Source organism: Pelodiscus sinensis, chromosome 3 (assembly GCF_049634645.1).
Source record: "Pelodiscus sinensis isolate JC-2024 chromosome 3, ASM4963464v1, whole genome shotgun sequence".
Lineage (NCBI taxonomy): Eukaryota > Metazoa > Chordata > Testudines > Trionychidae > Pelodiscus > Pelodiscus sinensis.
In genome coordinates this window covers 10,515,112-10,536,199 of record NC_134713.1, presented here as the reverse complement: position 1 = coordinate 10,536,199, position 21,088 = coordinate 10,515,112, and the positions used below count along the sequence as shown (strand labels likewise).

The window sequence follows — 21,088 nt, the reverse complement described above, 5'->3', positions numbered from 1 at the left end:
TGATGGGTGGGGTGTAGAAGGGAGCTTGGGATAGAGGACCGGGGTGCAGAAGGGAGTGTGGGGAGTGAGACAAGTTTGGGTGAAGGAGGGGGTTATGATCTGGTGCAGGGGTTTGGAGCGCAGGGTGTAGGGGTTATGGGTGGAGGAGAGGATTCTGACCTGGGGGACAGGTGTAGAAAGGTGTGCAAGGTCTGGGAGGGAGTTTTGACATGGAGGAGTTGGGGAGAGAGGACACAGAGGGTTTGGGTCTGGGGCAGGTAGTTGGGGGTAAAAAAAGAGGATGGGATGCCAGAGGCAGACTCTGGCTGAGAGGCGCTTACCTAGGCGTCTCCCAGCCAGCAGCTCTGCAGGAACCTGAGACAGGCTCCTTGCCTGTGTGCTGGGCAGATTGCTCTGCTTCAGCATGGGGAGGGAGGGGGGAAGGAATGAGGAGGATTCATTTGCTTCCCCTTCCTTCAGCAGAATTTCTCAGCTCCTATTGGCCGGAAACTGCAAAGGCAGCATGCAGAGCCTCTTCCTCCCCTCACAAGGCAAAGTCAGCCATGCAGGTGCTTCAGCGCCAGCTCCCCACTGCTTGCCCCCAATTATTGAATGGTGGAAGTGGGGAGCCCTGTGCCAAAGTCATAGTTCATCTAGGGTGCCAAAAATCCTTGGCCCAGCCGCTACTAAAGATCAGTCGGAACAATGCTGAGCATTCTGGATCCAGTTCAGCGAAGCACATCAACACGTACTTAACTTTTAAGCATAGGGAAGCCAGGAATCAGACTATGGCCTATCATGTTGGCCAATATTGTTTCCCTGTATTCCCCCATGGCCGCATCCCGTCACATCATCATATGCACCTGTTGTCTCTTGTCTTACTGTACATTTTCTGGGATGGGGGGTATTTGCTCTGTCTTTTGATAAGTGCCTAGCAAAACCTGGCCCATAACTCACACTCCTAGGTGTAATAATAAAATAGAAAAATAAATACTATGTGATTCATCTGACTAATCAGAAGTAACTAGAACAGTCAGCTGTTTGCATCTTTCTGGACGCAAACATCTGGAAAGATATTTGTCAAGCAAATTCAAACAATGAATACATCTGAGCAAATTGCAATTAAGTGAAGGATATTCAACTAGCAATGAAAGAGATTTTGGCCCTGATGCTGCAAGAATTGAAACTAGTGGGGATGCAGGCCCAATGTTCCAGCCAAGAAATTCTTATTGCAATCATAGCAAACTATTTGCTCAGCACTGCTAGTTTATTAGGTGTATACTTTACCATTGCTAAATTTCCATATAAAATGTGTTTTTAAATATAAAATATGAAAACAAATCATGCAAGTCTGCAGAAATCATAATTACCTCCTGCTGTCTTACAAGGAATGCATCAATAAAACTTCTCTGATCATTTTTGTCCAGAACTTTGAGGCATTCTATAAAAGTAAGCCGTATAAAAGAATGCATTTCACTTGTGTTGCGCAAAAATGTCTTGTAATTCTTGAGTAGAAATCCCAGGGCTGGGAATATGTTATATAGCTGAAATAGTTTAAAATGGCAGAGTAAGCAAAACAAAGTAATGAGAATACGTAACACTTATTAGAGCAAAGATCTAAAAGCAATTCATAAAAGCAAATGACTTGTTATACCTATTTCGCAGATAAGGAGATTGAGGCATAGGAAGATCATACGCTGTGTGTGGGGGTATGAGCAGCAAACAAGCCCTCATTCCTCATAGGTCTTATGTGTCTGGAGGTACAGGATGGGGCAAGAATTCCTAGCTCTCCAGCCTGGTTCTTGCACCTGTGATGTGCCACCAATCAATCCTGAATTTTCTATCACTTGACCATGTATTCCAGAAAGTAGATTAAATAGCCACATTTTGTATATATTGTTTGATCTAGTGTGTACTGCCCCCTACTGGATGGAAGCAGAACTGCCCAACTGTATATCAGAGGCTCTATACTGTTCTCTAGAACTACTAAAAAAAGCCCTTAAAAAGTCAAATTTGTACAGAAAAAAACCCACACAAATGAATTACTTTTGTTTCCCCAAAAGTCTCATTTGGTTTTTTAATCAGTTCTACGGCGAATAGAGATTCTCTTTTACACTTGGTCATATGCTTTTGCTCCAATAAATCTGTTAGTCTATAAGGTGCCACAGGACTTCTCGCTGTTCTTTTAGACTTGGTGCAACAGAAAAGGGTGATGAAATGGAATAAATGTTATGAATCCTGTCAGAGGTGCTCTGTAAGAATCCATGAGTACGGACATGAATCCTAGTGATTTAGATTGACTGTATAACAATAAATATTAGGATTGGATAATGTTTGCTATAAAATGTAATGCTTGAATTCAACAGGAATGGTGGGAAGAACACATAAGGAAGCCACACAATGGCCTCTGACATAAGAAAAACTAAGTACAGACTTGAGGAACAACAGAACAAAATTCTGGCTTCACGAATCTTGCCTCCTTCTTGAAGCGCCATTTTGCTAGGATGGAAGCTGGGAGACACAAAATAGTTAAATAGCCTTTTGGAAGCTGGGGGACACTAAACAGTTAAAAAGCTTCTAAGAAGAATGGGATTTCACTTTCCTCTGCTGCCCTCAGTTAGGATCAGCTGTGCAAATCTCCCCTAATCATTTCCCCACCACTGTTGGAGCCTCAGGTATTGATGTCCTATTGGTCTCTTGTTTTCTGCCTGTGGCACACAACAGTTTACTTGCCTGGAGGCTGAAATGCTTTAGTCCTGTGGTTTTCAATCTATTTATGATTGTGTGCCATGTATGCAACTCTCTATTATGTGGGATTATGAGGCCATTAGGTCGAGAACCACAGCTTTAGTCTAACTCAAGTTATTGGGCTCAGCAAAGTTCAACATGTTTAACATGGTTATCAAGGGCCTGGAAGGAAACATAAAATAGTCACTGACATTTGCAGATGACGCAAAATTGGGAGTAATGATAAATAACGAAGAGATCAGGTCACAGATAAAAAGCGATTAGGCTCGCTTGGTAAACTGGGCACAAGCAAGTGATCTGAGTTATAGTATGACTAAAATAAATATACACCTCCAAGAACAAAGAATGCAGGTCAGTCTTACACAATAAAGGACTCTCTCTTGGGAAGCAGTGACTGAAAAAGATCTGAGAGTGGTGGTAGACAATCAGCTGAACATTAGTTTCCAGTGTGACGTTGGGGCCAAAAAAAGCTCATGTAATCCTGGGATATATAACCTGGGGGCATATTGAGTTGGTGTAGAGAGGTTATTTACCTTTAAAATGGTATCTGATATGACCACTACTGGAATATTGTGTTTAGTTCTGGTTTCACAATTCAAGAAGGATGTTGAAAAAAATGGAGAGAAGATTTCAGAGATCCACAAGAAGGATTACAGGATTAAAAAGCCTGCCTTGCAGTAACAAAAGGGAAAACTATGTAGCACTTTAAAGACTAACAAGATGGTTTAATAGGCGATGAGCTTTCGTGGGCCAGACCGACTTCCTCAGATCATATTCTGGAAGAAAACTGGCATGACCATATATACCAAAGGAATACAATGAAAAAAGTGAACACATTATTAAACTGACAAATCAGATTTAGTATAGAAGGTGGGGTGAGGGACAGGGAGGGATGGAATAGCTATTTGAGTCAATGAATGGCTAATCAGGGGTGAGAAGTGGGAAGCTATCTTTTAATGCTTAAGGTAATTAGCATCTTTGTTAAGGCCCATTTGTAAAGTGTCAAATTTAAGGATGAAAGAAAGTTCTGAAGTTTCCCTCTGTAATCTGGTGTTAAAGTCTCTTTGAAGTAAGTTGCATGTAGTAAGAACGTTAAGACTATGTCCAGGTAGGCTGAAATGAAAAGCAACTGGTTTTTCCTTGTGAAGATGTCTGATTTGTGGGCATTAATTCTTTGGTAAAGTGTCTGAAGTGATAGACTCAAGGAGCTCAATTTACTGAGCTTACTAAAGAGAAAGCGAAGGGGCGACACAATCACAGTTTTTAAGTAGCTACACAGGGAACAAATATTTGATGATGGGGACTTCAGTCTAGCAGAGGAGGCAAACTATGATCCAATGGCTGGAAGTAAGAGCTAGATAAATTCAGACCGAAAATAAGATGTACATTTTTAACAGTGAGAGTAACTTATCTACTGGAAGGCTGTGTCTACATTGGCACCCCTTTCCGGAAAAGGGATGCTAATGTAGACTTTGGAATAGGCAAATCCGCGGGGGATTTAAATATCCCCCGTGGCATTTGCATTAACATGGCTGCCGCTTTTTTCCGGCTTGGGGTGTGTCTAGACTACAGGGTTTTGTCGACAAAAGTGGACTTTTGTCGACAAAACTATACCTGCGTCCACACTACCGCTGAGTTCTGTCGACATAACGTCGACAGAACTCAGCAGTTTTGTCGACGCTGGTAAACCTCATTTTATGAGGCATAACGCCTTCTGTCGGCAGAGTTTCTGTCGACAGAAGGTGTTATTGCATGTAAACTGTCCTTTGCGTCTACACTACCATGTCGACAAAGCAGCTTGCTTTGTTGACAGAACTCAATGTAGTCTAGACGCTCTTTGTCAACAGAAGTTTTGTCGACAGTATCTGTCGACAAAAATTCTGTCGACAGAAACCTGTAGTCTAGACTTACCCTTGGGGAAAAGCCGGAGAAAAGCGCCAGTCTAGGCGTTATTCTCCGGAAAATAAAGCCTTTTCCAGAGGATTTCTTATTCCTACTTGAAAGTAGAAATAAGAAATCCTCCAGAAAAGGCTTTATTTTCCGGAGAATAATGTCTAGACTGGCGCTTGTCTCCGGCTTTTCCCCAAGCCGGAAAAAAGCGGCAGCCATGTTAATGCAAATGCCGCGGGGGATATTTAAATCCCCCACGGATTTGCCTATTCCAAAGTCTACATTAGCATCCCTTTTCCGGAAAGGGGTACCAGTGTAGATGTAGCCGAAGAGTTTACTGCACTAGGAATTATGCTGGGGGGAGTACTACAGCCCGGATGATACTGGAGGTTGGACTAGATGATCACAGTGCTCCCTTTTGGCCTTGGAATCTATGATCAATGAATGAAAGTACACCAATGCTCAGTGCCTCTACATAGGTCAGACTTGCTGCTGGTGTGATTGTGGTTGATAAGCAGGATCTAGTCTGAAAGTGGGAGAATTCCATGGGAGAATTCGGTCTTGAGAGGCAAGTGGCGGAGCTGGGGCATGAAATGTAGAGGGGCTGTGCTCGGAGAGACCAGATAGGATTAGAGGTGCTGTTAAGCAGTGGTCTGAAACACTCAGGCTAGGTCTACACTATAAGGTTCGTGGAGTGTCCACACCTCAAGCGTGTTTAAGTAAAATGAAAGAACAGAGGGGTTTTTCTGCTGTAGATATTCCTCCTATGAGGAATAACTCCTTTTTGCACAAGAGTTCTTGTGCAAAAAGGTGCGTGTGGATGGGCAACAGGGGAGTTTTGTGTAAAAAGAGCCAATGGAAAAAAACACAAGTGCTCTGGTGGCCATTCTGTGCGTAGCAATCAGAGCTTTCTTTTGAGAGAGCGTCCATGCAGTCAGTGTGGACACTCTCTTGCAGAAAAGCGCATTGCTTTTTCGATGCGCTTTTGCGGTGTGGGTGCTCTCTTGCGCAAGAAGATTTTGCGAAAGATTCAGACAGACTCAGGGTTTTTTGGAGAGGAAGGCTTTTACTTGTATTGCCACTGTCATCACGCTGTGTAACATGCAAGAGATTGTCTGCCTGGAAGTCCCATGTCTCTCCAGATTTGTTAGAATATAAACTCATTTCATATACATACACAGATGTATAAACTACCAAGGAATTCATTTCAGAGATAGTTTGGATCATGTCCTCCAGGCTGGAAACACAACTGCCACTATGCTGCAAATTAATTATGCTCAGACCGTTTGAATGGCTTTGTCATTAAGGTGCTATGCTGGGATCTCAGAGAGGTAAGTTCAGTTCCCAGCTCCATCACAGACCTCCTATGGAACCTTGGGCAAGTCACTCAATCTCTCTGTCTCTCATTTCACCATCTGTAAAATGAGGACAATAGTATTTCACATAGCTCTTGTGAGGGAAAATCCAAGAAGACTTTGCAGACACCCACTGGCTATGATGGTAAGTCATAGAATCATAGATCTGGAAGAGACCTAAGGAGGTCATCAAGTCCAGCCCACCTTAGATAAGCAGTTGATCGCCCTACTTCTCTATCTGAATCAGGCGTCCTCCTCTGTTGCTCGTTCGTCCTTGTGATTCTTCCCGGTGTCCGACTTCCTCGCTTACCTCCGGGCTTTGGTCACCGTCCCCCAACTAACCTAGTTTAAAGCCCTCCTCGCTAGGTTTGCAAGGTTGCCTGCAAAGATGCTCTTTGCTCTCTTGATTAGGTGGATCCCATCTCTTCCTAACAATCCTTGTGCCCGGAATAGAGTCCCATGGTCAAAGAAACCAAAGCCCTCTCTCCGACACCACCTGCGTAACCACTCATTTACTTCCTCAATTAGACAATCCCTACCCGGACCTTTTCCTTTAACTGGAAGGATGGACGAGAACACCACTTCCACTTCAAATTCCTTGATCCTTCTTCTCAGCACTACATAATCTGCTGTGACCCGCTCATGGTCATTCTTGGCCGTATCATGAGTTCCTACAGGAGAAGCAGGAAGGGTTAGCGATCCGAAGTTTAATCACTTTGGGAAGACTCTTGGTCACATCCTGAATGCGAGCGCCTAGTAAGAAGCACACTTCTTGAGATTTCAGGTCTGGACGGCAGATGGATGACTCAGTCCCACTTAGGAGGGAGTCTCCGACCATCACCATCTGTCTTCTTCTTTTGCGGGTGGTGATCGTGGAACCCCCATCCCTAGGACTATGCATCCCATGCCTTCCGGTAGAGGGTGTTCCCTTCTGATTTCTTCCCTGAGAGGTCCCTGCCAAAGCATTCTCCACCGCAGTGCCTGTGGAGAGAGCCTGATAGCAGTTACTTACTTATACAGGAATGGGGGATTCTTGAGTTGGCCTTCTCCTTCTAGAGGTTACATGCTGCCAGTTCTCTTCCTTATCCTGTACTGTCCTGACTGGCTCTTCAGCCTGTAGGATTAAACGCTGCCTTCTATCGAGGTAGTCTTCATCCTCTCTGATAGTACGTAGGGTTGATTCTTGGCCCTTAAGTCCTCTAATTTTTTCTTCTAAAATGGTGACTAGCTTGTACTTAGTGCAGATGCAATCTCTTCTGTCTTCTGGGAGGAAGACAAACATGGCACATGCTGTGCAGGTAACGACACCAGACCTAGCACCATCCATACCTGCTTTCCTTCGGAGAGACTCCCCACTTGTTATTCAATGCCTCCTTGAAGGGCAGGAGTGTAGTGAAAAGATTTTAAAGAATGGTGAGTGTATCTCACCCCCTTCCCAACTCCCTCTCCAAACTCCCTGTTAACAGTCCCTGTTCGTAAGTGTAGGGGCTCATAGACACAATCTTTAGGAGATGCTCGACTCCCTCTTTGCCCCAGGTCCTGCCCTTACTCCACCCTTTCCCCAACTTCCCACCCTACTTCTTCCTGCTCCTGTCCCGTCTCTTTCCCTCTATGGCCCATTCTCCTCCCTCCCCTGAGCAAACCTCTCCCTTGCACCTCCCCCTTTTCCATGGTGCCTCATGCACTCCGCTAAACAGCTGGGAAGGAGATGCTGGGAGAAAGAGGGAGAAGTTGATCAATGGGTCTTCCAGTGAGCAGGAAGTGCCGGGTGGAGGGGGAGTCACTGATACATAGGGCTGCTGAGCACCCATTTATTTTTTCAAGCTCTGGAGGACCCCCAGAGTTAGAACCTATGTAGGGGTACATATCTATTCTAGACAGATACATCATCATCTTATTTGTTGGATGAGTTTGATTGGTAGAAATGATCTGATGCCATGCTGTATATACAGCACACAATTATTATGTGTGTACTGCATGCACATGAATAATGACTTACAGGGGTGGCTGGTAATGTAGACAAGGGAAGGCATAGCCTTCCCAAAACTGCCTATGCACCCGATCACCTCAGGCCGGGGCTAGCACCGCGGAATGGTGAGAACACGCAGCTGTCGGGGGAAGGCTGGGGCCTCAGGTTGGCAGCCTGGCTTCCCCGGTTGCCGGGGAGGGATAGGCTATGGCGTGGCAGCTTGGCTTCCCTGGCTGCCGGGGGAGGGGTGGGAGATGAGGCCACATTGTGGCAGCCTGTCTTCCGTGGCTTCCAGGGAGGAATGAGGCCACGGCGTGGCAGCCCGGCTTTCCTGGCTGATAGGGAGGGATGGGGCCATTGCGTGGCAGCCTGGCTTCCCTGGCTGCTGGGGAGGGATGAGGCCATGGCGTGGCAGTCTGGCTTCCCTGGCTGCTGGGAAGGGATGGGGCCATGGCACAGCAGCGCGGCTCTCATGACCGCCAGGGAGGACTAGGCTGGGCCAGGGCTGCAGCAGAGCATCTTTGGCTCCCCACGTGGCCAGGAAGGATCAGGCTGGGGGTGGGTGGGGTTTGGCTCTGGGGGCAGGACCTCCGGCGGAAGGGGCAGAGCTGGGGCTTGCCTTTCCCAGCTGGGCTTTCACCTACCCCCTACAATTGACTTTAAAATAACCAGAATTACCGTAACAGAGGGACTTCCAAGCACCCTGGCATTTTCACTGATCAGACTTAGTAGTTTTAACAATGTGGGGTCTTTGTAGTCAAGCCGCTCTCCGAGTAGTATGGACACAATGATATTGGCAACTGCCCCCGTCAGAACTGTAGTGATCTCAAAGGGCTGTCCTGAAAAACAATGTTCAGAGGGAAGAAGAGATTGTGCAGTGTGGTTAACAGTGAGTTATTGCAGTGTATTTCTATGACGGTAGTACCAAGAGGCCTGCAAATCAAGATCATAGCTCCGGTGTGACAGACATTGTCCATGTGCATAGTGAGAAACAGTCCCTGCTTCAAAGTGCTCACAATCTAAACAGACCAGAGAAAGGATACAGGAAAGAAATTAATTCCCATTGTATGGCTGGAAAACTGAGGCAAACAAAGATTAAATGACTTTCTTGAAGCCCGTGGTAGAGGTAGGGTTGCCAGATAACCTTCACAAAAAATCCTGAAGAGGCAGGGAAAAATTGGTTAAGCAAAAAAAAAAAAAAAGGGTCCCTGCGCCTTTAAATTACTTCACTCCTCACTTCCCCTTGCAGATGCCGCTGGCCTTCTGTCCAAGGAAAACAGAAAATCTCTGTTTTTTTTTTTACCAGATGGAAGGCCAAAATACCGACCTGCCTGGGTGAAAACTGGACACCTGGCAACCCTAGGCAGAGACAGGCATTGACCTTGTTTCTATCTGAGATCTTTAACTACTGTGATAGATCCGGCAAACAGTCCTTTGCCTCAGCACTCATCAGGCTGCTGCATTTGGACCATACGCTGGCTCTGTGGCTCTGTGAACTTATACGCTCATGCGGTTTGAGTGGGCTTCTGGTTCTGTATCTTTCTTTCCCCTCCAGGTTAATTCCCTGAGCATCGACCAGTGATGGGCAACCTAGGCTAGTGAATGGGCCGCATGAGTGGCCTTCCTTCATCTCAATGTACCGCAAGGACTGTCATAACCAAGACTGTCTCCCGAGACAGGGCAGTTTTGCTCACTGTGCTTGCGTAAGTAGAATTTGTGGGGTGTAGCCAATCAACTGCAGCAGCGTTTTGATTGGATGCAGAGGAGCACGTGGCTCTTACAGTCAATGTTGTGTGCAATCGGCCTGCTCTTCACATCACGTGCCCTGGCTTTGTGTCCGTGTCACTTTGGTCATATCGGTAGGAAAAACCTACGCGGACAGAAACCAGCAGTATTTGGCAATCCTTTGCATGAGCAACGGTAAACAAAATGTCTTGTGGGCCCCCCCCCCAGAATCCTGACAGGCCGCATGTGGCTCTCGGGCCGCAGGTTGCCCACCTCTGTCATGGTATCCTAGCTCGGAAGTGGGATCCAATTAGGGATACTATACGTCTGGGTTTTTCTGGAGGTTTCCTTTTTTTGATCCTCTGCCCTCTGTCTGGGCAGATTTTTCCAGGCAGAGGACATGGCTGGGATGTTTGCAGAGCAGACACTGCAGCTCAGAAAGAGCGTGTCTCTGTGCCCTGACTGGTCCTCCCCTGAAGCTGCCAGATCCCACCTACCCAGGTGCCCCGCTCCTAACCCTGGGGAGGGGAAGAGCCTGGCAGAGAGGTGCTGATGGATGGTTGGTGCTGTGTCCTGAGTCTGAGTCAGCTGCCCTGCCACCATGACAGGGTATGATGTTCTTCCCTCTTTTAAGTGTGAGGCCGCAGGTCCCACCCTCCAGCATCTCACCAGCACCCCCGCCCCCATACCATCTGCCAGTACCAGGAGCACTAACGGGGGCAGGAGGGGCAAAGGGGGTAATTGCACCAGGGCCTGGTGATTCGAAAGTGCCTGGGGCTCCCAGCCACTGCTACAGTGGCAGCGATGACACCCAGAACCCTGGGCCCTTTAAATTGTGGCTGGAGCACACCGTGGCTCTTAGGGCTCGTGGGGGGGTGTGGGGAAGTAGCGCCCTCTGGGTAGCTCTAAGGGCTGTGGGGAGGGGAGGGAGGCTGGCATGATGCACTCTGGGCAGTGCTGAGAGCTGGCTGCCCCTGGCCTCATCCCTTCCACCCAAGTTCCTGCCCCTTCTGGGAACACAGAGCCACTCCCCCCTCCTTGCCCAGGGGCCTAGCATGGCAGTCCGCTCCCTTGCCCAGTACAAATACACCCCTTCAACACCCCTTAAAGACTCACTCTCAGTACACACGCCACCTGCCGGCACTCCCCAAACACCCTTCCCAGTACACACCCCTCACTTCCCTTCCCTGAAGGCTTCAGTTTCCGCATCGCTCCTGAGCATTCTTTGGGATCTGTTAAATGTCTTTTCAGGGTCCCAGGAAGGGTTGCCAGAGGCCATAAAGTCTGGTCGAAAATGGGACCTGTCAGGGTCCAGTCAGATGTTCTGACCAGACACCAAAAGTCAGGTTAATGCAGCTGGGGGGCGGAGGAGGGGGCCAGGTATAATGTGATCACCCCACACCAGCTTCTGCTCAGTTAGTGCTGCCTCCTCTCTGCATGGAGGCAGGCAGGCTGTAGCTCTTAGCCCAGCCCCAGAGCTGGGGAAGAAGAGGAAACGGAGGGGGAGATGGTTCAATGGTGCGGAAGAGGGAGAGAGAAGATCAGCGAGCAGTGGGGGCATGGAGAGGAGTGAGCAGGGGGTGTGGCCTGGGGAAGAGGTGGAGTGGGGGCGTGGCCTAGAAGGAAGAGGCGGAGCAGAAATAGGGTCTCAGGGGGAAGAGACCTCGGGGTCTGGTTTTCAGCAATTAGAAAGTTGACAACCCTACACCCAGGTCCCCTGTCATAGACTCCTTCCCTCCATCTCAGCCTCTTCTTCCTGTGCTGGTTGTGCTAGGGTTACCAGGTGTTCGGTATTTTCACCTCCTGTCCAGTAAAAAATTTCAGAGAATACCGGACACCTGAGATGTCCGGTATGCTCTGAATTTTCCCCCAGCCAGGAGGCGAAAATGCTGGGCACCTGGCAACCCTACACACACTCAGCGCCTGGCCTCTGGCCCCCCAAAAGACCTAGGGGAAGCAATGTTTTCCCTGGGTCTTAGTGCTCAACCACTCCCCTGTTCCTATCCTTGCACCAACTCTTAAAGGGGACATGCTCAACAAGTTTTTTGCTCAACAACTTTGGTCTTTCTCCCCCTTTTTTCCCCTTCAACAGAATTTTTACCATTTTTTGGGGGGGGGAGGAGTGGTCGGTATATTTGTTTCAACCATCTGGCAACCCTAGGTATGACAGAGCTGCTCCGAGCTGACCTGGTCCTTTTATAACTTCTAATCCCCTCTGTTATGTGAACCTCCTGGTCAGCCTCAAAGCCTCCCTCAGGTAACCAAGGGCTTCTATCAGGTGGTCGGTTGCTCGTGCTGCCTCCTATCTGCAGGGAGACAGGCAGGCAGGTTCTCAGTCAGGCTCTCTCACCAGAGTCCACACTTGAAAAACTGGTTTTAATTAGGTTGCAAGCATCCCATTGCTCTGCTAGGGCAAGGCTCAATCAACAGATGACCCTCAATGACTGTCCCATGCAGAGGAAGACCCCAGCCTCCCTCTCCTTAGCATAAGAAGTATCATCCAAGAATATGCCAAAAGACAGCCACGAGGGCATAAATATGCAGAGAACTGATAACATCAAACAGCATTCATAAGCGGTATAATGATAAGTGCCTCCCACGTCATTACAAACACACCATGCTCACTCTAATAATCCAACAGCTGTTTACTGCCATTCACAGCAAAGGTCAAAAGCCAATTAAGAAGTGATACTTGATGATACAGCATAAAAATAAAACGAACTGCTCAGATCTTCAAAGATATGATTTCAGTTAGAATTATTCACATAAATATCTTTGAGGCTCTAGGACCATGTCTCCTTTTCTAGCGTGTCTTGCATCAAAGGGCATTTAGGCCTCTCTGTTAAACTAGGGAAGCAAATGTGTTTGTTTTATAGATACTTTGTGCTTGTAGTTACCTTGCACTTCAACTCCTGGTGCCTCTGAATTAATCAAAGATTGTGACTAGGGGAGGAATCTCACAGAGAGGGACTCATTTTGTCCATTGAAGTACCACTCTGGCCCAATGGATTTGCTCACATAGCTCACAGTGCATGAGGCCTTACATGTCCAGGTCCTACAGGCTGGGGATGAACTAATGTAGGGGCAGTGGTTACACACTTTCTAGATCCAAAGAGTGGCTTCAGCGTGCTCTGCAGAAAGAGAGAGCAGCAGCGTGGTGTAAAACCTCACTACTTCGCAAAATACTTCTCTGTCAGCTGCAGAAAAAAAGATGTCCACATGTCAACAAAATATGAAGGGTGACATTGCCTGTGAAGGTGGACGTTGAGTGAAACTATGATGACTTTTGTCGGGTGCCTCTTTAAAGGCATATGTGGAAAAGGTTGGAAATGTGTGTGAAGTGAAATGCCCACCCACCTTTACGAGATTCAATTTCCTTAATTAGAAATTCAGACTCTTCCACGATCCGGTCCTCTATGACCCTCTTCCCCATGCCAAAGTCTCGTAAAGTCATGAGAGTAAATCTTCGCATCACTTTCCAGTTATTGCCGTGAGAAAAAATAACCCCTGACAATGGAGGGAGAGAGTAGAGTCAGCAGAATAATGAAAATAAATATTAGCTTCTAATAATTAAAATAAATATCACCTACCTAATATCACTTAGAAATATCACCTGCTACTCAGAACATTTGATTTGATGCTCTAGAGCTGATCACAAGTGTCATCATAATTGATGACAATAGAAGTTAAAATAAATGCTTACGTTAAAGAACTTACTTATGTACTTTCCTGAATAGGGAAGATTGTTTTCCCTAGACCTACCCAATTCTACCAATACTTTAAACAGGCTAATTACTCTTCTTCTAGAATTAGCTCTGAATGGGCACAGAAGTCCAGTGCAGGATCAGAGTCTATAATAGTGGCTGAGACCTAGGGCCTATGATGGGAGGCAGGGGAAGGTGTAAGTAAAAATAGAGAGGAGACTATTTCTATATTGTCAATCCCAAGCATTAAAAATCCCCACGTGGGTTCCAGAAATCATAAGATTTTAAAAAGAAATTCTTATAAACAATGAATTGTATGTTCTGTACTTGCCTTCTCACTTTTCAGTCTCTGAGGGTATGTCTACACTACCCTCCTAGTTCGAACTAGCGGGGTAATGTATGCATACCGCACTTGCTAATGAAGCCCGGGATTTGAATTTCCCGGGCTTCATTAGCATAAGCGGGGAGCCGCCATTTTTAAATCCCCGCTGCTTCGAACCCCATGTAGCGCGGCTACACTGGGCTCGAACTAGGTAGTTCGGACTAGGTGCCTATTCCGAACTACCGTTACTCCTCGTGAAACGAGGTGTACCTGTAGTTCGGAATAGGCACGCTAGTCCGAACTACCTAGTTCGAGCCCCGTGTAGCCGCGCTACACGGGGTTCGAAGCAGCGGGGATTTAAAAATGGCGGCTCCCCGCTTATGCTAATGAAGCCCGGGAAATTCAAATCCCAGGCTTCATTAGCAAGTGCGGTATGCATACATTACCCTCCTAGTTCGAACTAGGAGGGTAGTGTAGACATACCCTAAGATTCACTTTTTCAAGTTTTTTTCTTAACCATGAGAGCAAGTGTAGCAGGTGTCTTCACTGCTGATACTGAGGGGATTCAATCAAGCACCTCCAGAGCTAAAAGCACTAGCTCAGGGGTGTCCAAACTTTTTTCAAAGAGGGCCAGATTTGATGAAGTGAACATGCGTGAGGGCCGACCATTTTGCCTGACATTCTTTGAACCATTAAAATTAAATGCAAATTAACTATTTTATGCAAAGTTTATTGCAAACAGCATACTTTTCATTTCGTCACATGGATGACAAATCTAAACAGGTGTTAAATCACTCTGCCTTTCATATCTGAAGGCCAGATGAAAAAAAAATCCAAGAAGCTGAAATATATGTCAGGAACATTGTAAAGTACATTACATATTATTGGTAATAAAGGTTGTCTGTCAACTTTTAAGTTCAAAAAATATGAACAGGAACATAACACCAAGTATACATGTTGTGTCCAAATATATTTATAACTGATTTAGACCAACTGACATTAACTGAGATTTTACAATGTATTCATCTCAATACATATGGATTCGTTGGGGGCCATAAAAGATAGATATTGCCAAATTACCTGTGGGGCCGTATTAAACCGGAACGCGGGCCGCAATTGGCCCTCGGGCCGGACTTTGGACATGCCTGCACTAGCTGCTACTGTTTGAGCTAAAGAGCCAAGCTACTGTAATTTGAGTCTGTACTGATTCCTCTGCTCTATGGAGCAAGACAGTGTGAAACCTGGAACACACTCAGCAGCAGGTTCCATTGGAAACTAACTTTAAAAAAATACAAGCCAATGTTTTCACATGATTCCAGAAGCTGGGGCTTTATGAGAAACACCAACTATCATGAAACTTTTAATAATATCATAAACGGTGGTAGTGCTGCCATTTCAGTGTCCACCTCCTTGTGCTTCTGCAGCATGTGACCTCAACTTTGTCTACCTTAGACGTAGGTACGGGGGTCCGAGTAGTTCTAAGGGATTTGTGGCTCATTCAGGCTGTTTCTGTTCTCACACCACTTTTAGCTTCAAGTCCACTGACTTTTCTGAAGTAATTACTAATGTATGCTGATCAACGTGAATACTGCTCTAAATTGGCATGCTAGACCCTAAGCCTGTGATCTCCAACCTTTTAAAGTGCAAGATCACCTTTCGAATGTAAGTACGTCTGGGATCTACCTGAAATCCAAATACTCTTGCTTCGCCTCCTTCCCCAGCCTTTCTCTAAGGCTCTGCCCCTGCTCACTCGGTGGAGATGGGGTACTGGGAGGAGGGCACTTTGACATCAGTGCCCCCTTCCTGTGTCTCTGCTACCCTGCACAGGAAGCAGAAGGCTCCCAAGGTGCAGCTCAAAGACGGAAGGCAAGAGATAAATGGCAGTGGGGGAAAGGGCAACTCAAGTGCCAGCACTTGGTAACTGCCTGGTCAAACCAGTCAGAATCACCTGTCAGAGGCTCCAGGTTCTACCAGTAGGTCCTGATCTATTGGTCAGTGATCACAGCTTCTAAGCCATCTACTCCCTCCACAGAGAAACCATTTTACTTGCTTCTTGTAAATTAGGCTTATAAGTAACAGGAAAACTGTTACCGTATCCTTTTGAAGTAGCTTCAAATACTGGGATTTTAGGTCTCTCTGCAAATGCATCTGCCTGGTTCACAAGAGCCTCTTTCACCATCTTGTATCCGGACAGCACCACCATCTTCTGACATCCCATCTGAATGCTGAAGACTGGGCCATATTTTTTTGACAGCTTAAACGAGGAAGAAAATGAAAGGATTAAAGTTAGACGTGACATTCACAGCTGGTTTAGAATTATTTTGCCATCCTGATTGGATGTTATTTCAATGTCAGAATCTTTCCTGAGCTCAGAGAAAAAGAACCATGAGGATAGGTCTGGATCCTCAAAAGTATTTCAGTGTCTAATTCGTATTGGATCATAATGTGACGAGAAGGACCGGATTAAGGGGGGGGGGCTAGCTGGCCGGGGTGCCAACCTATGGGGGGGTGCCTGATTGAAGTGGTAAGAAGCGCTGTGCACCCAGGGGCAGGGCTGCGCATGCGCCACGCGCCCGCTGCCCAGGGCGCAACTATGACTCAGTCCAGCACTGGTGATGAGACATCCTGATATTAGGGGCTTTGTTTTATGTATGCAACTATGTCCCCCCTCTCAAAAAGCATCCTGATTTTTCACACTTGCTCTCTGGTCACCCTATAGTCCTCAAAGTGTTCAAGCAGGACTAGAAAACCCTCCTGTGCTACATGCTGCAGAAATCTGATCAAATATATGACTAAAATCTTATAATCTAAGTCAGCCTGTTCTGATGATGAGAATGAAAATATAGTGACAGATTCTCATCTGTACCCAACATCCACGGGTTGCAGCCCGGCAGGGAACAGCTAATGAAAAGCAAGTGGCTGCACTTTCCTGATCTGGGGCCTGGTTCTACACCTGCCCAGAGACATTGTCTAGAGCAACGGTGGGGCTGCTCTAAAGTATAAAGCTTGCTAGATTAGTTCCCTGGGTTCATGTACAGCAGCCAGAGATTGTGGGAGCACAGCAGCTCTCCAATCATACCCCCTCACACTTCTATGTCAGATGCTACATGGGACGGTGAGCCAGGAGTCTGTAATATTACTTCCTCCATGGTGAATAGTGATAGAAATGTAGCCGTGTTAGTCTGGGGTAGCTGAAGCAAAATGCAGGACAATGTAGCACTTTAAAGACTAACAAGATGGTTTATTAGATGATGAGCTTTCGTGGGCCAGACCCACTTCCTCAGATCAAATAGTGGAAGAAAATAGTCACAACCATATATACCAAAGGATACAATTAAAAAAAAGGATACAATTAAAAATGTGTTCATTTTTTTTAATTGTATCCTTTGGTATATATGGTTGTGACTATTTTCTTCCACTATTTGATCTGAGGAAGTGGGTCTGGCCCACGAAAGCTCATCATCTAATAAACCATCTTGTTAGTCTTTAAAGTGCTACATTGTCCTGCATTTTGTTCCTCCATGGTGAAAGAGTTGCCCCACCAGTTAATCCATTTAACCTCATTTTGAGGTAAAATCCTAAGTGTGCTTCTTATGTTACCATCTTCCTTTTGTTTCATGCTCCTTAGGCCTTTCAGATAAAATCTCCCCCACTGTTAAAAAGAGGTAGGGAGGGTTTTGTTTCAGAGTCTTTAGTTAGCATTGAAAATATTCTCATTGTTTATATGTGCACACACCAGAAATCTATATGTAAACAGTATTTTACAGATCTGTTTTGTCCAAACTTGAAGTAGATTTATTTTCATTGCAAATACATTTTCAGATGCTTGAACTTCCGCGTCCTTGAGCTTGGCCTGGTCATATCATTGTCTGCACTCACTGAATAAAACCATTGAATTCAACAACCACAGGAGATATACACTTACTGAATCTAGCTGATTGTAAGTAACAATAAATAATAATAATAATTAATAGCCAGTTACACTCATATAAATCCATTGTAACCCCACTAATGATGATGCGGTTACTCCAATTATAACCTGGTGCAGCAAAGAGTAGAATTTGGCACAAAAAAAGTGTTTTCATGTCAGGGTTCTCTATAATTTTAAATGTTCAGATTCAGTGTGGGTACGTCTAGACTACAGGCTTTTGTCGACAGAGGCTTTGTCGACAGATACTGTTGACAAAGCTTCTGTTGACAAAGAGCGTCTAGACTACATCCAGTTCTGTAGACAAAGCAATAAAAGGTGTTATTCCTCATAGAATGAGGTTTACTGCCGTCAACAAAACTGCCGAGTTCTGTCGACGTTATGTCGACAGAACTCGGCGGTAGTGTAGACGCAGGTATAGTTTTGTCGACAAAAGTCCACTTTTGCCGACAAAACCCTGTAGTCTAGACACACCCTGTGAATATAAGTATCCAGGGCTATTTTTATCTCTCTATATAGTGTAGTCTTGAATACTAAATGCTAAACACATTCATCTATTGAAGGCATTACAGCAGGGATTTATTTGGTGTAATTTAGACGAACATTCAAAGGGATGGCCATACAATACAATTCTGACTCCCCTGGGACTGATTTTTAGGGAAGGAATTCATATTTGGGAATACAAATGTGCACTTGTTACAGTACTGAAACATCTAACTTGCACACATAATTGCATAGTAAAATGTTTAACTACTATTTGCATCCAGTTCATAAGTGGCCACTTGGGCACCGCGGTCTCCATGCAGCATTCCTGTGGGGGGCAGTGCGGTTATGTACACGGCCAGGAGGCGGGGCCTGGACAAGCGTGCATCCCCGACAGAGACAGAGGAGAGTGGAGAGAGAGTGAGAGGCAGGAGGGGGAGAAGAGAAAGAGAGAGACGGAGAGAGAGGCAGAAGGTGGAGGACAGCTGAGAGAGAGAGAGTGGGAGGCAGTAGGAGGAGGAGAGAGAAAGAGACATGGAGCGAGAGACCGGAGGCTCAGGAGAAAAGACCGACCTGGAGGAGAGACCTGAAAATCCCGTCTTATGATGGGCTAATTGGCTAGTATAATAGAATTACTAACACGGCTACCCCTCTGATACTAGAATTACTAAGTAGTTTTGTCAAATTGATGCTGGATGTGGCAAGTATAAGCATATGAATATGTATATACAATGCTGGGCGCTTGGACATGACTGATGTTAGGGATTCATTGTGGCTGTTTGTCACCATCCCCTCATTTGCTCTGCTTGTGTTCTATAGCCCTTCCCCCACCCTGTGTCTGGCTTGTCTATTTAAATAATCATGTCTCATTGTTTCCTTGTACACCTCCATCAATCTCTATCTTATCCCATGCTTAGACTGTAAACTTTTTGGGACAGGCAGCCTCCTTGGTGTTTGTACAGTGCTTAGCACAATGGAATCCTGCTCTACAAGTAGGGCTTGTAGGTGCTATTGGAACTCACATACCTTCTGGGTGTGGCTCACTGTCTCATCTTTGTTCCCTTGCAACAAACCCCGTTGCCAGCTTTGTCCACATATTCACTCTGCTGATACCATTATTGGACCTAACCAAGTGAGTTATAAGATCAAGAACACATATTCCTGCTCATCCAGAAATGTAATTTATACTATCATGTGCCGAAAGTGTCCGTCTGCTATGTACATTGGACAAACGTCTCAGACACTTTGCCAAAGAATCAATGCCCACAAAACAGATATTAGACAGGATCACAAAGAAAAAACAGTTTCTTGCCATTTCAACCAGAAAGGACATTGTCTCAACGACTTGATTACCTGCATCCTGCTTCAAAGACCTTTTAAGACTACACTTGAAAGAGAATCCTCTGAACTGTCATTCATGTTTAAATTCGACACTTTACGCCTAAGCTTAAACAAAGACATTAATTATCTTACCCATTACAAAGATAGCTTCCCCAATTATCACCTCTAATATCATTAACTCACAGACATTTATCTTCCCCTCCCCCCAATCGCCCTTCTGTTCTGAAATTTGATTTGTCCTTTTCATATATGTTCATTTTTTAAAATTGTATCCTTTGGTATACATGGTTGTGACAATTTTCTTCCACTATTTGATCTGAGGAAGTGGGTCTGGCCCACGAAAGCTCATCACCTAATAAACCATCTTGTTAGTCTTTAAAGTGCTACATAGTCCTGTTTTTTGTTTCAGCTACACCAGACTAACACAGCTACATTTCTATCACTATGTCTCATCTAGTGGCACTAAGCAAAGTGCCTGCTTGATTTTAGCTCATGGGTAGAAGCTCATGCATAAGCGCCAGAGGAGGTCTCAGGTTCAATTCTGCCTGTTGGCCTCACACTGTAGTAATAGAACTGATAAAGAATAACCCCAGTTGCCTGACTGGGGAGCACAGAAAACTCTCCCTACAGGAAAGGAATAGCAAACAGCTGGCTTCTGCCAATTCAGTGGTCTTAAAGCCCTAAAGGGGGTTTGGCAGAGGGTATTGCCACTGCCCTAAAGTTTCAACAGACTCTGGATGGGGCCCCTTGTATGCTTAGAGAAGATCGTCCTTCACTTTTATTGCTGAAAATCATTTACATTAGAAAATCCAGGAACATGAATTTAAACCTCCAGAGGGAATTATTGACCATAAAACAATGAATCCTGCAGCTTTAAAAGTTTCCTTCATGGATAATTAATTTGGGTCTGTGGTGCCCATTGCATTACACATCAGGGTAGTGACAGGTAGAAGGAATATAAAATACTCTCTGACCTTTGGAATAAAGTGAACAATGTGATAATACATAGATCAAAAAGATTTACCTCCAGCAGAGTCCAATAGGGCCTCTTCCGGTCCAATATATGCAGATTTCCAATGATGGGTAAAGGAGTTGGTCCAGGAGGGAAATCCTCTCTGAAGCTGCTATTCCAGAATTTTTGAGTTTTCATAATGAATATAATAGTCAGGACAAAAACCAAAAATATGGAAGTGGGATCTGGCCACTCCATTGCCTTTCAGTAAGTGATTTTCTGCACAGGATAAAATGCAAGTGTGTAATAAAAATATGATCAGTGTCCATTGGCAGAAATTAGCAGCATGAAGCATTAATACCCATCATCTTAGCTACTACTTAGACCTTATCTAGAATATAGTACTTAAACTATCTTGGGACTGCAAAGTAATCGAGTCTCCTCCCCAGTCATTTGCTAATCCCCATTCAGCGAATAAGTGATCAATTCACAGAGAAAGAGGCTGGGTCTTAGTGAGGCCAAGTTGACACAAAGGTTTTTGTAACAGGTTGGTAAACAAGTTTGTGGATCTCACTGTGCTGGTTTAAACAAAAGGAAAAACTATGAAGCACTTTAAAGACTAACAAGATGGTTTAATACAGCGGTTCCCAAACTTTTCAGCGTCATGGCCCAGGGGGGCACGCTTCCCAGTT

At 45.4% G+C, this 21,088-nt stretch overlaps 1 protein-coding gene across 2 annotated transcripts in view; it reads right to left on the bottom strand.

Moving 5' to 3' along the window:
* The window catches only part of LOC102460160 (cytochrome P450 2K4-like), a 34,063-nt gene extending 13,237 nt beyond the window's left edge, over positions 1-20,826 (bottom strand). Inside the window, exons 1-5 of one of the 2 annotated variants that reach the window (XM_006137028.4) lie at positions 20,469-20,823; positions 15,784-15,946; positions 13,024-13,173; positions 8,620-8,780; positions 1,350-1,523 (exon numbers count right to left, since the gene is read on the bottom strand). In XM_006137028.4, the coding sequence (XP_006137090.1) occupies positions 1,350-1,523; positions 8,620-8,780; positions 13,024-13,173; positions 15,784-15,946; positions 20,469-20,654 (834 nt within the window). In that variant the 5' untranslated portion in view covers positions 20,655-20,823. Of the gene's footprint in view, positions 1-1,349; positions 1,524-8,619; positions 8,781-13,023; positions 13,174-15,783; positions 15,947-20,468 lie in introns of both variants that reach the window. The other variant, XM_075923367.1, reaches the window with a different exon arrangement.
* Between the last annotated feature and the right edge of the window lie 262 nt (positions 20,827-21,088).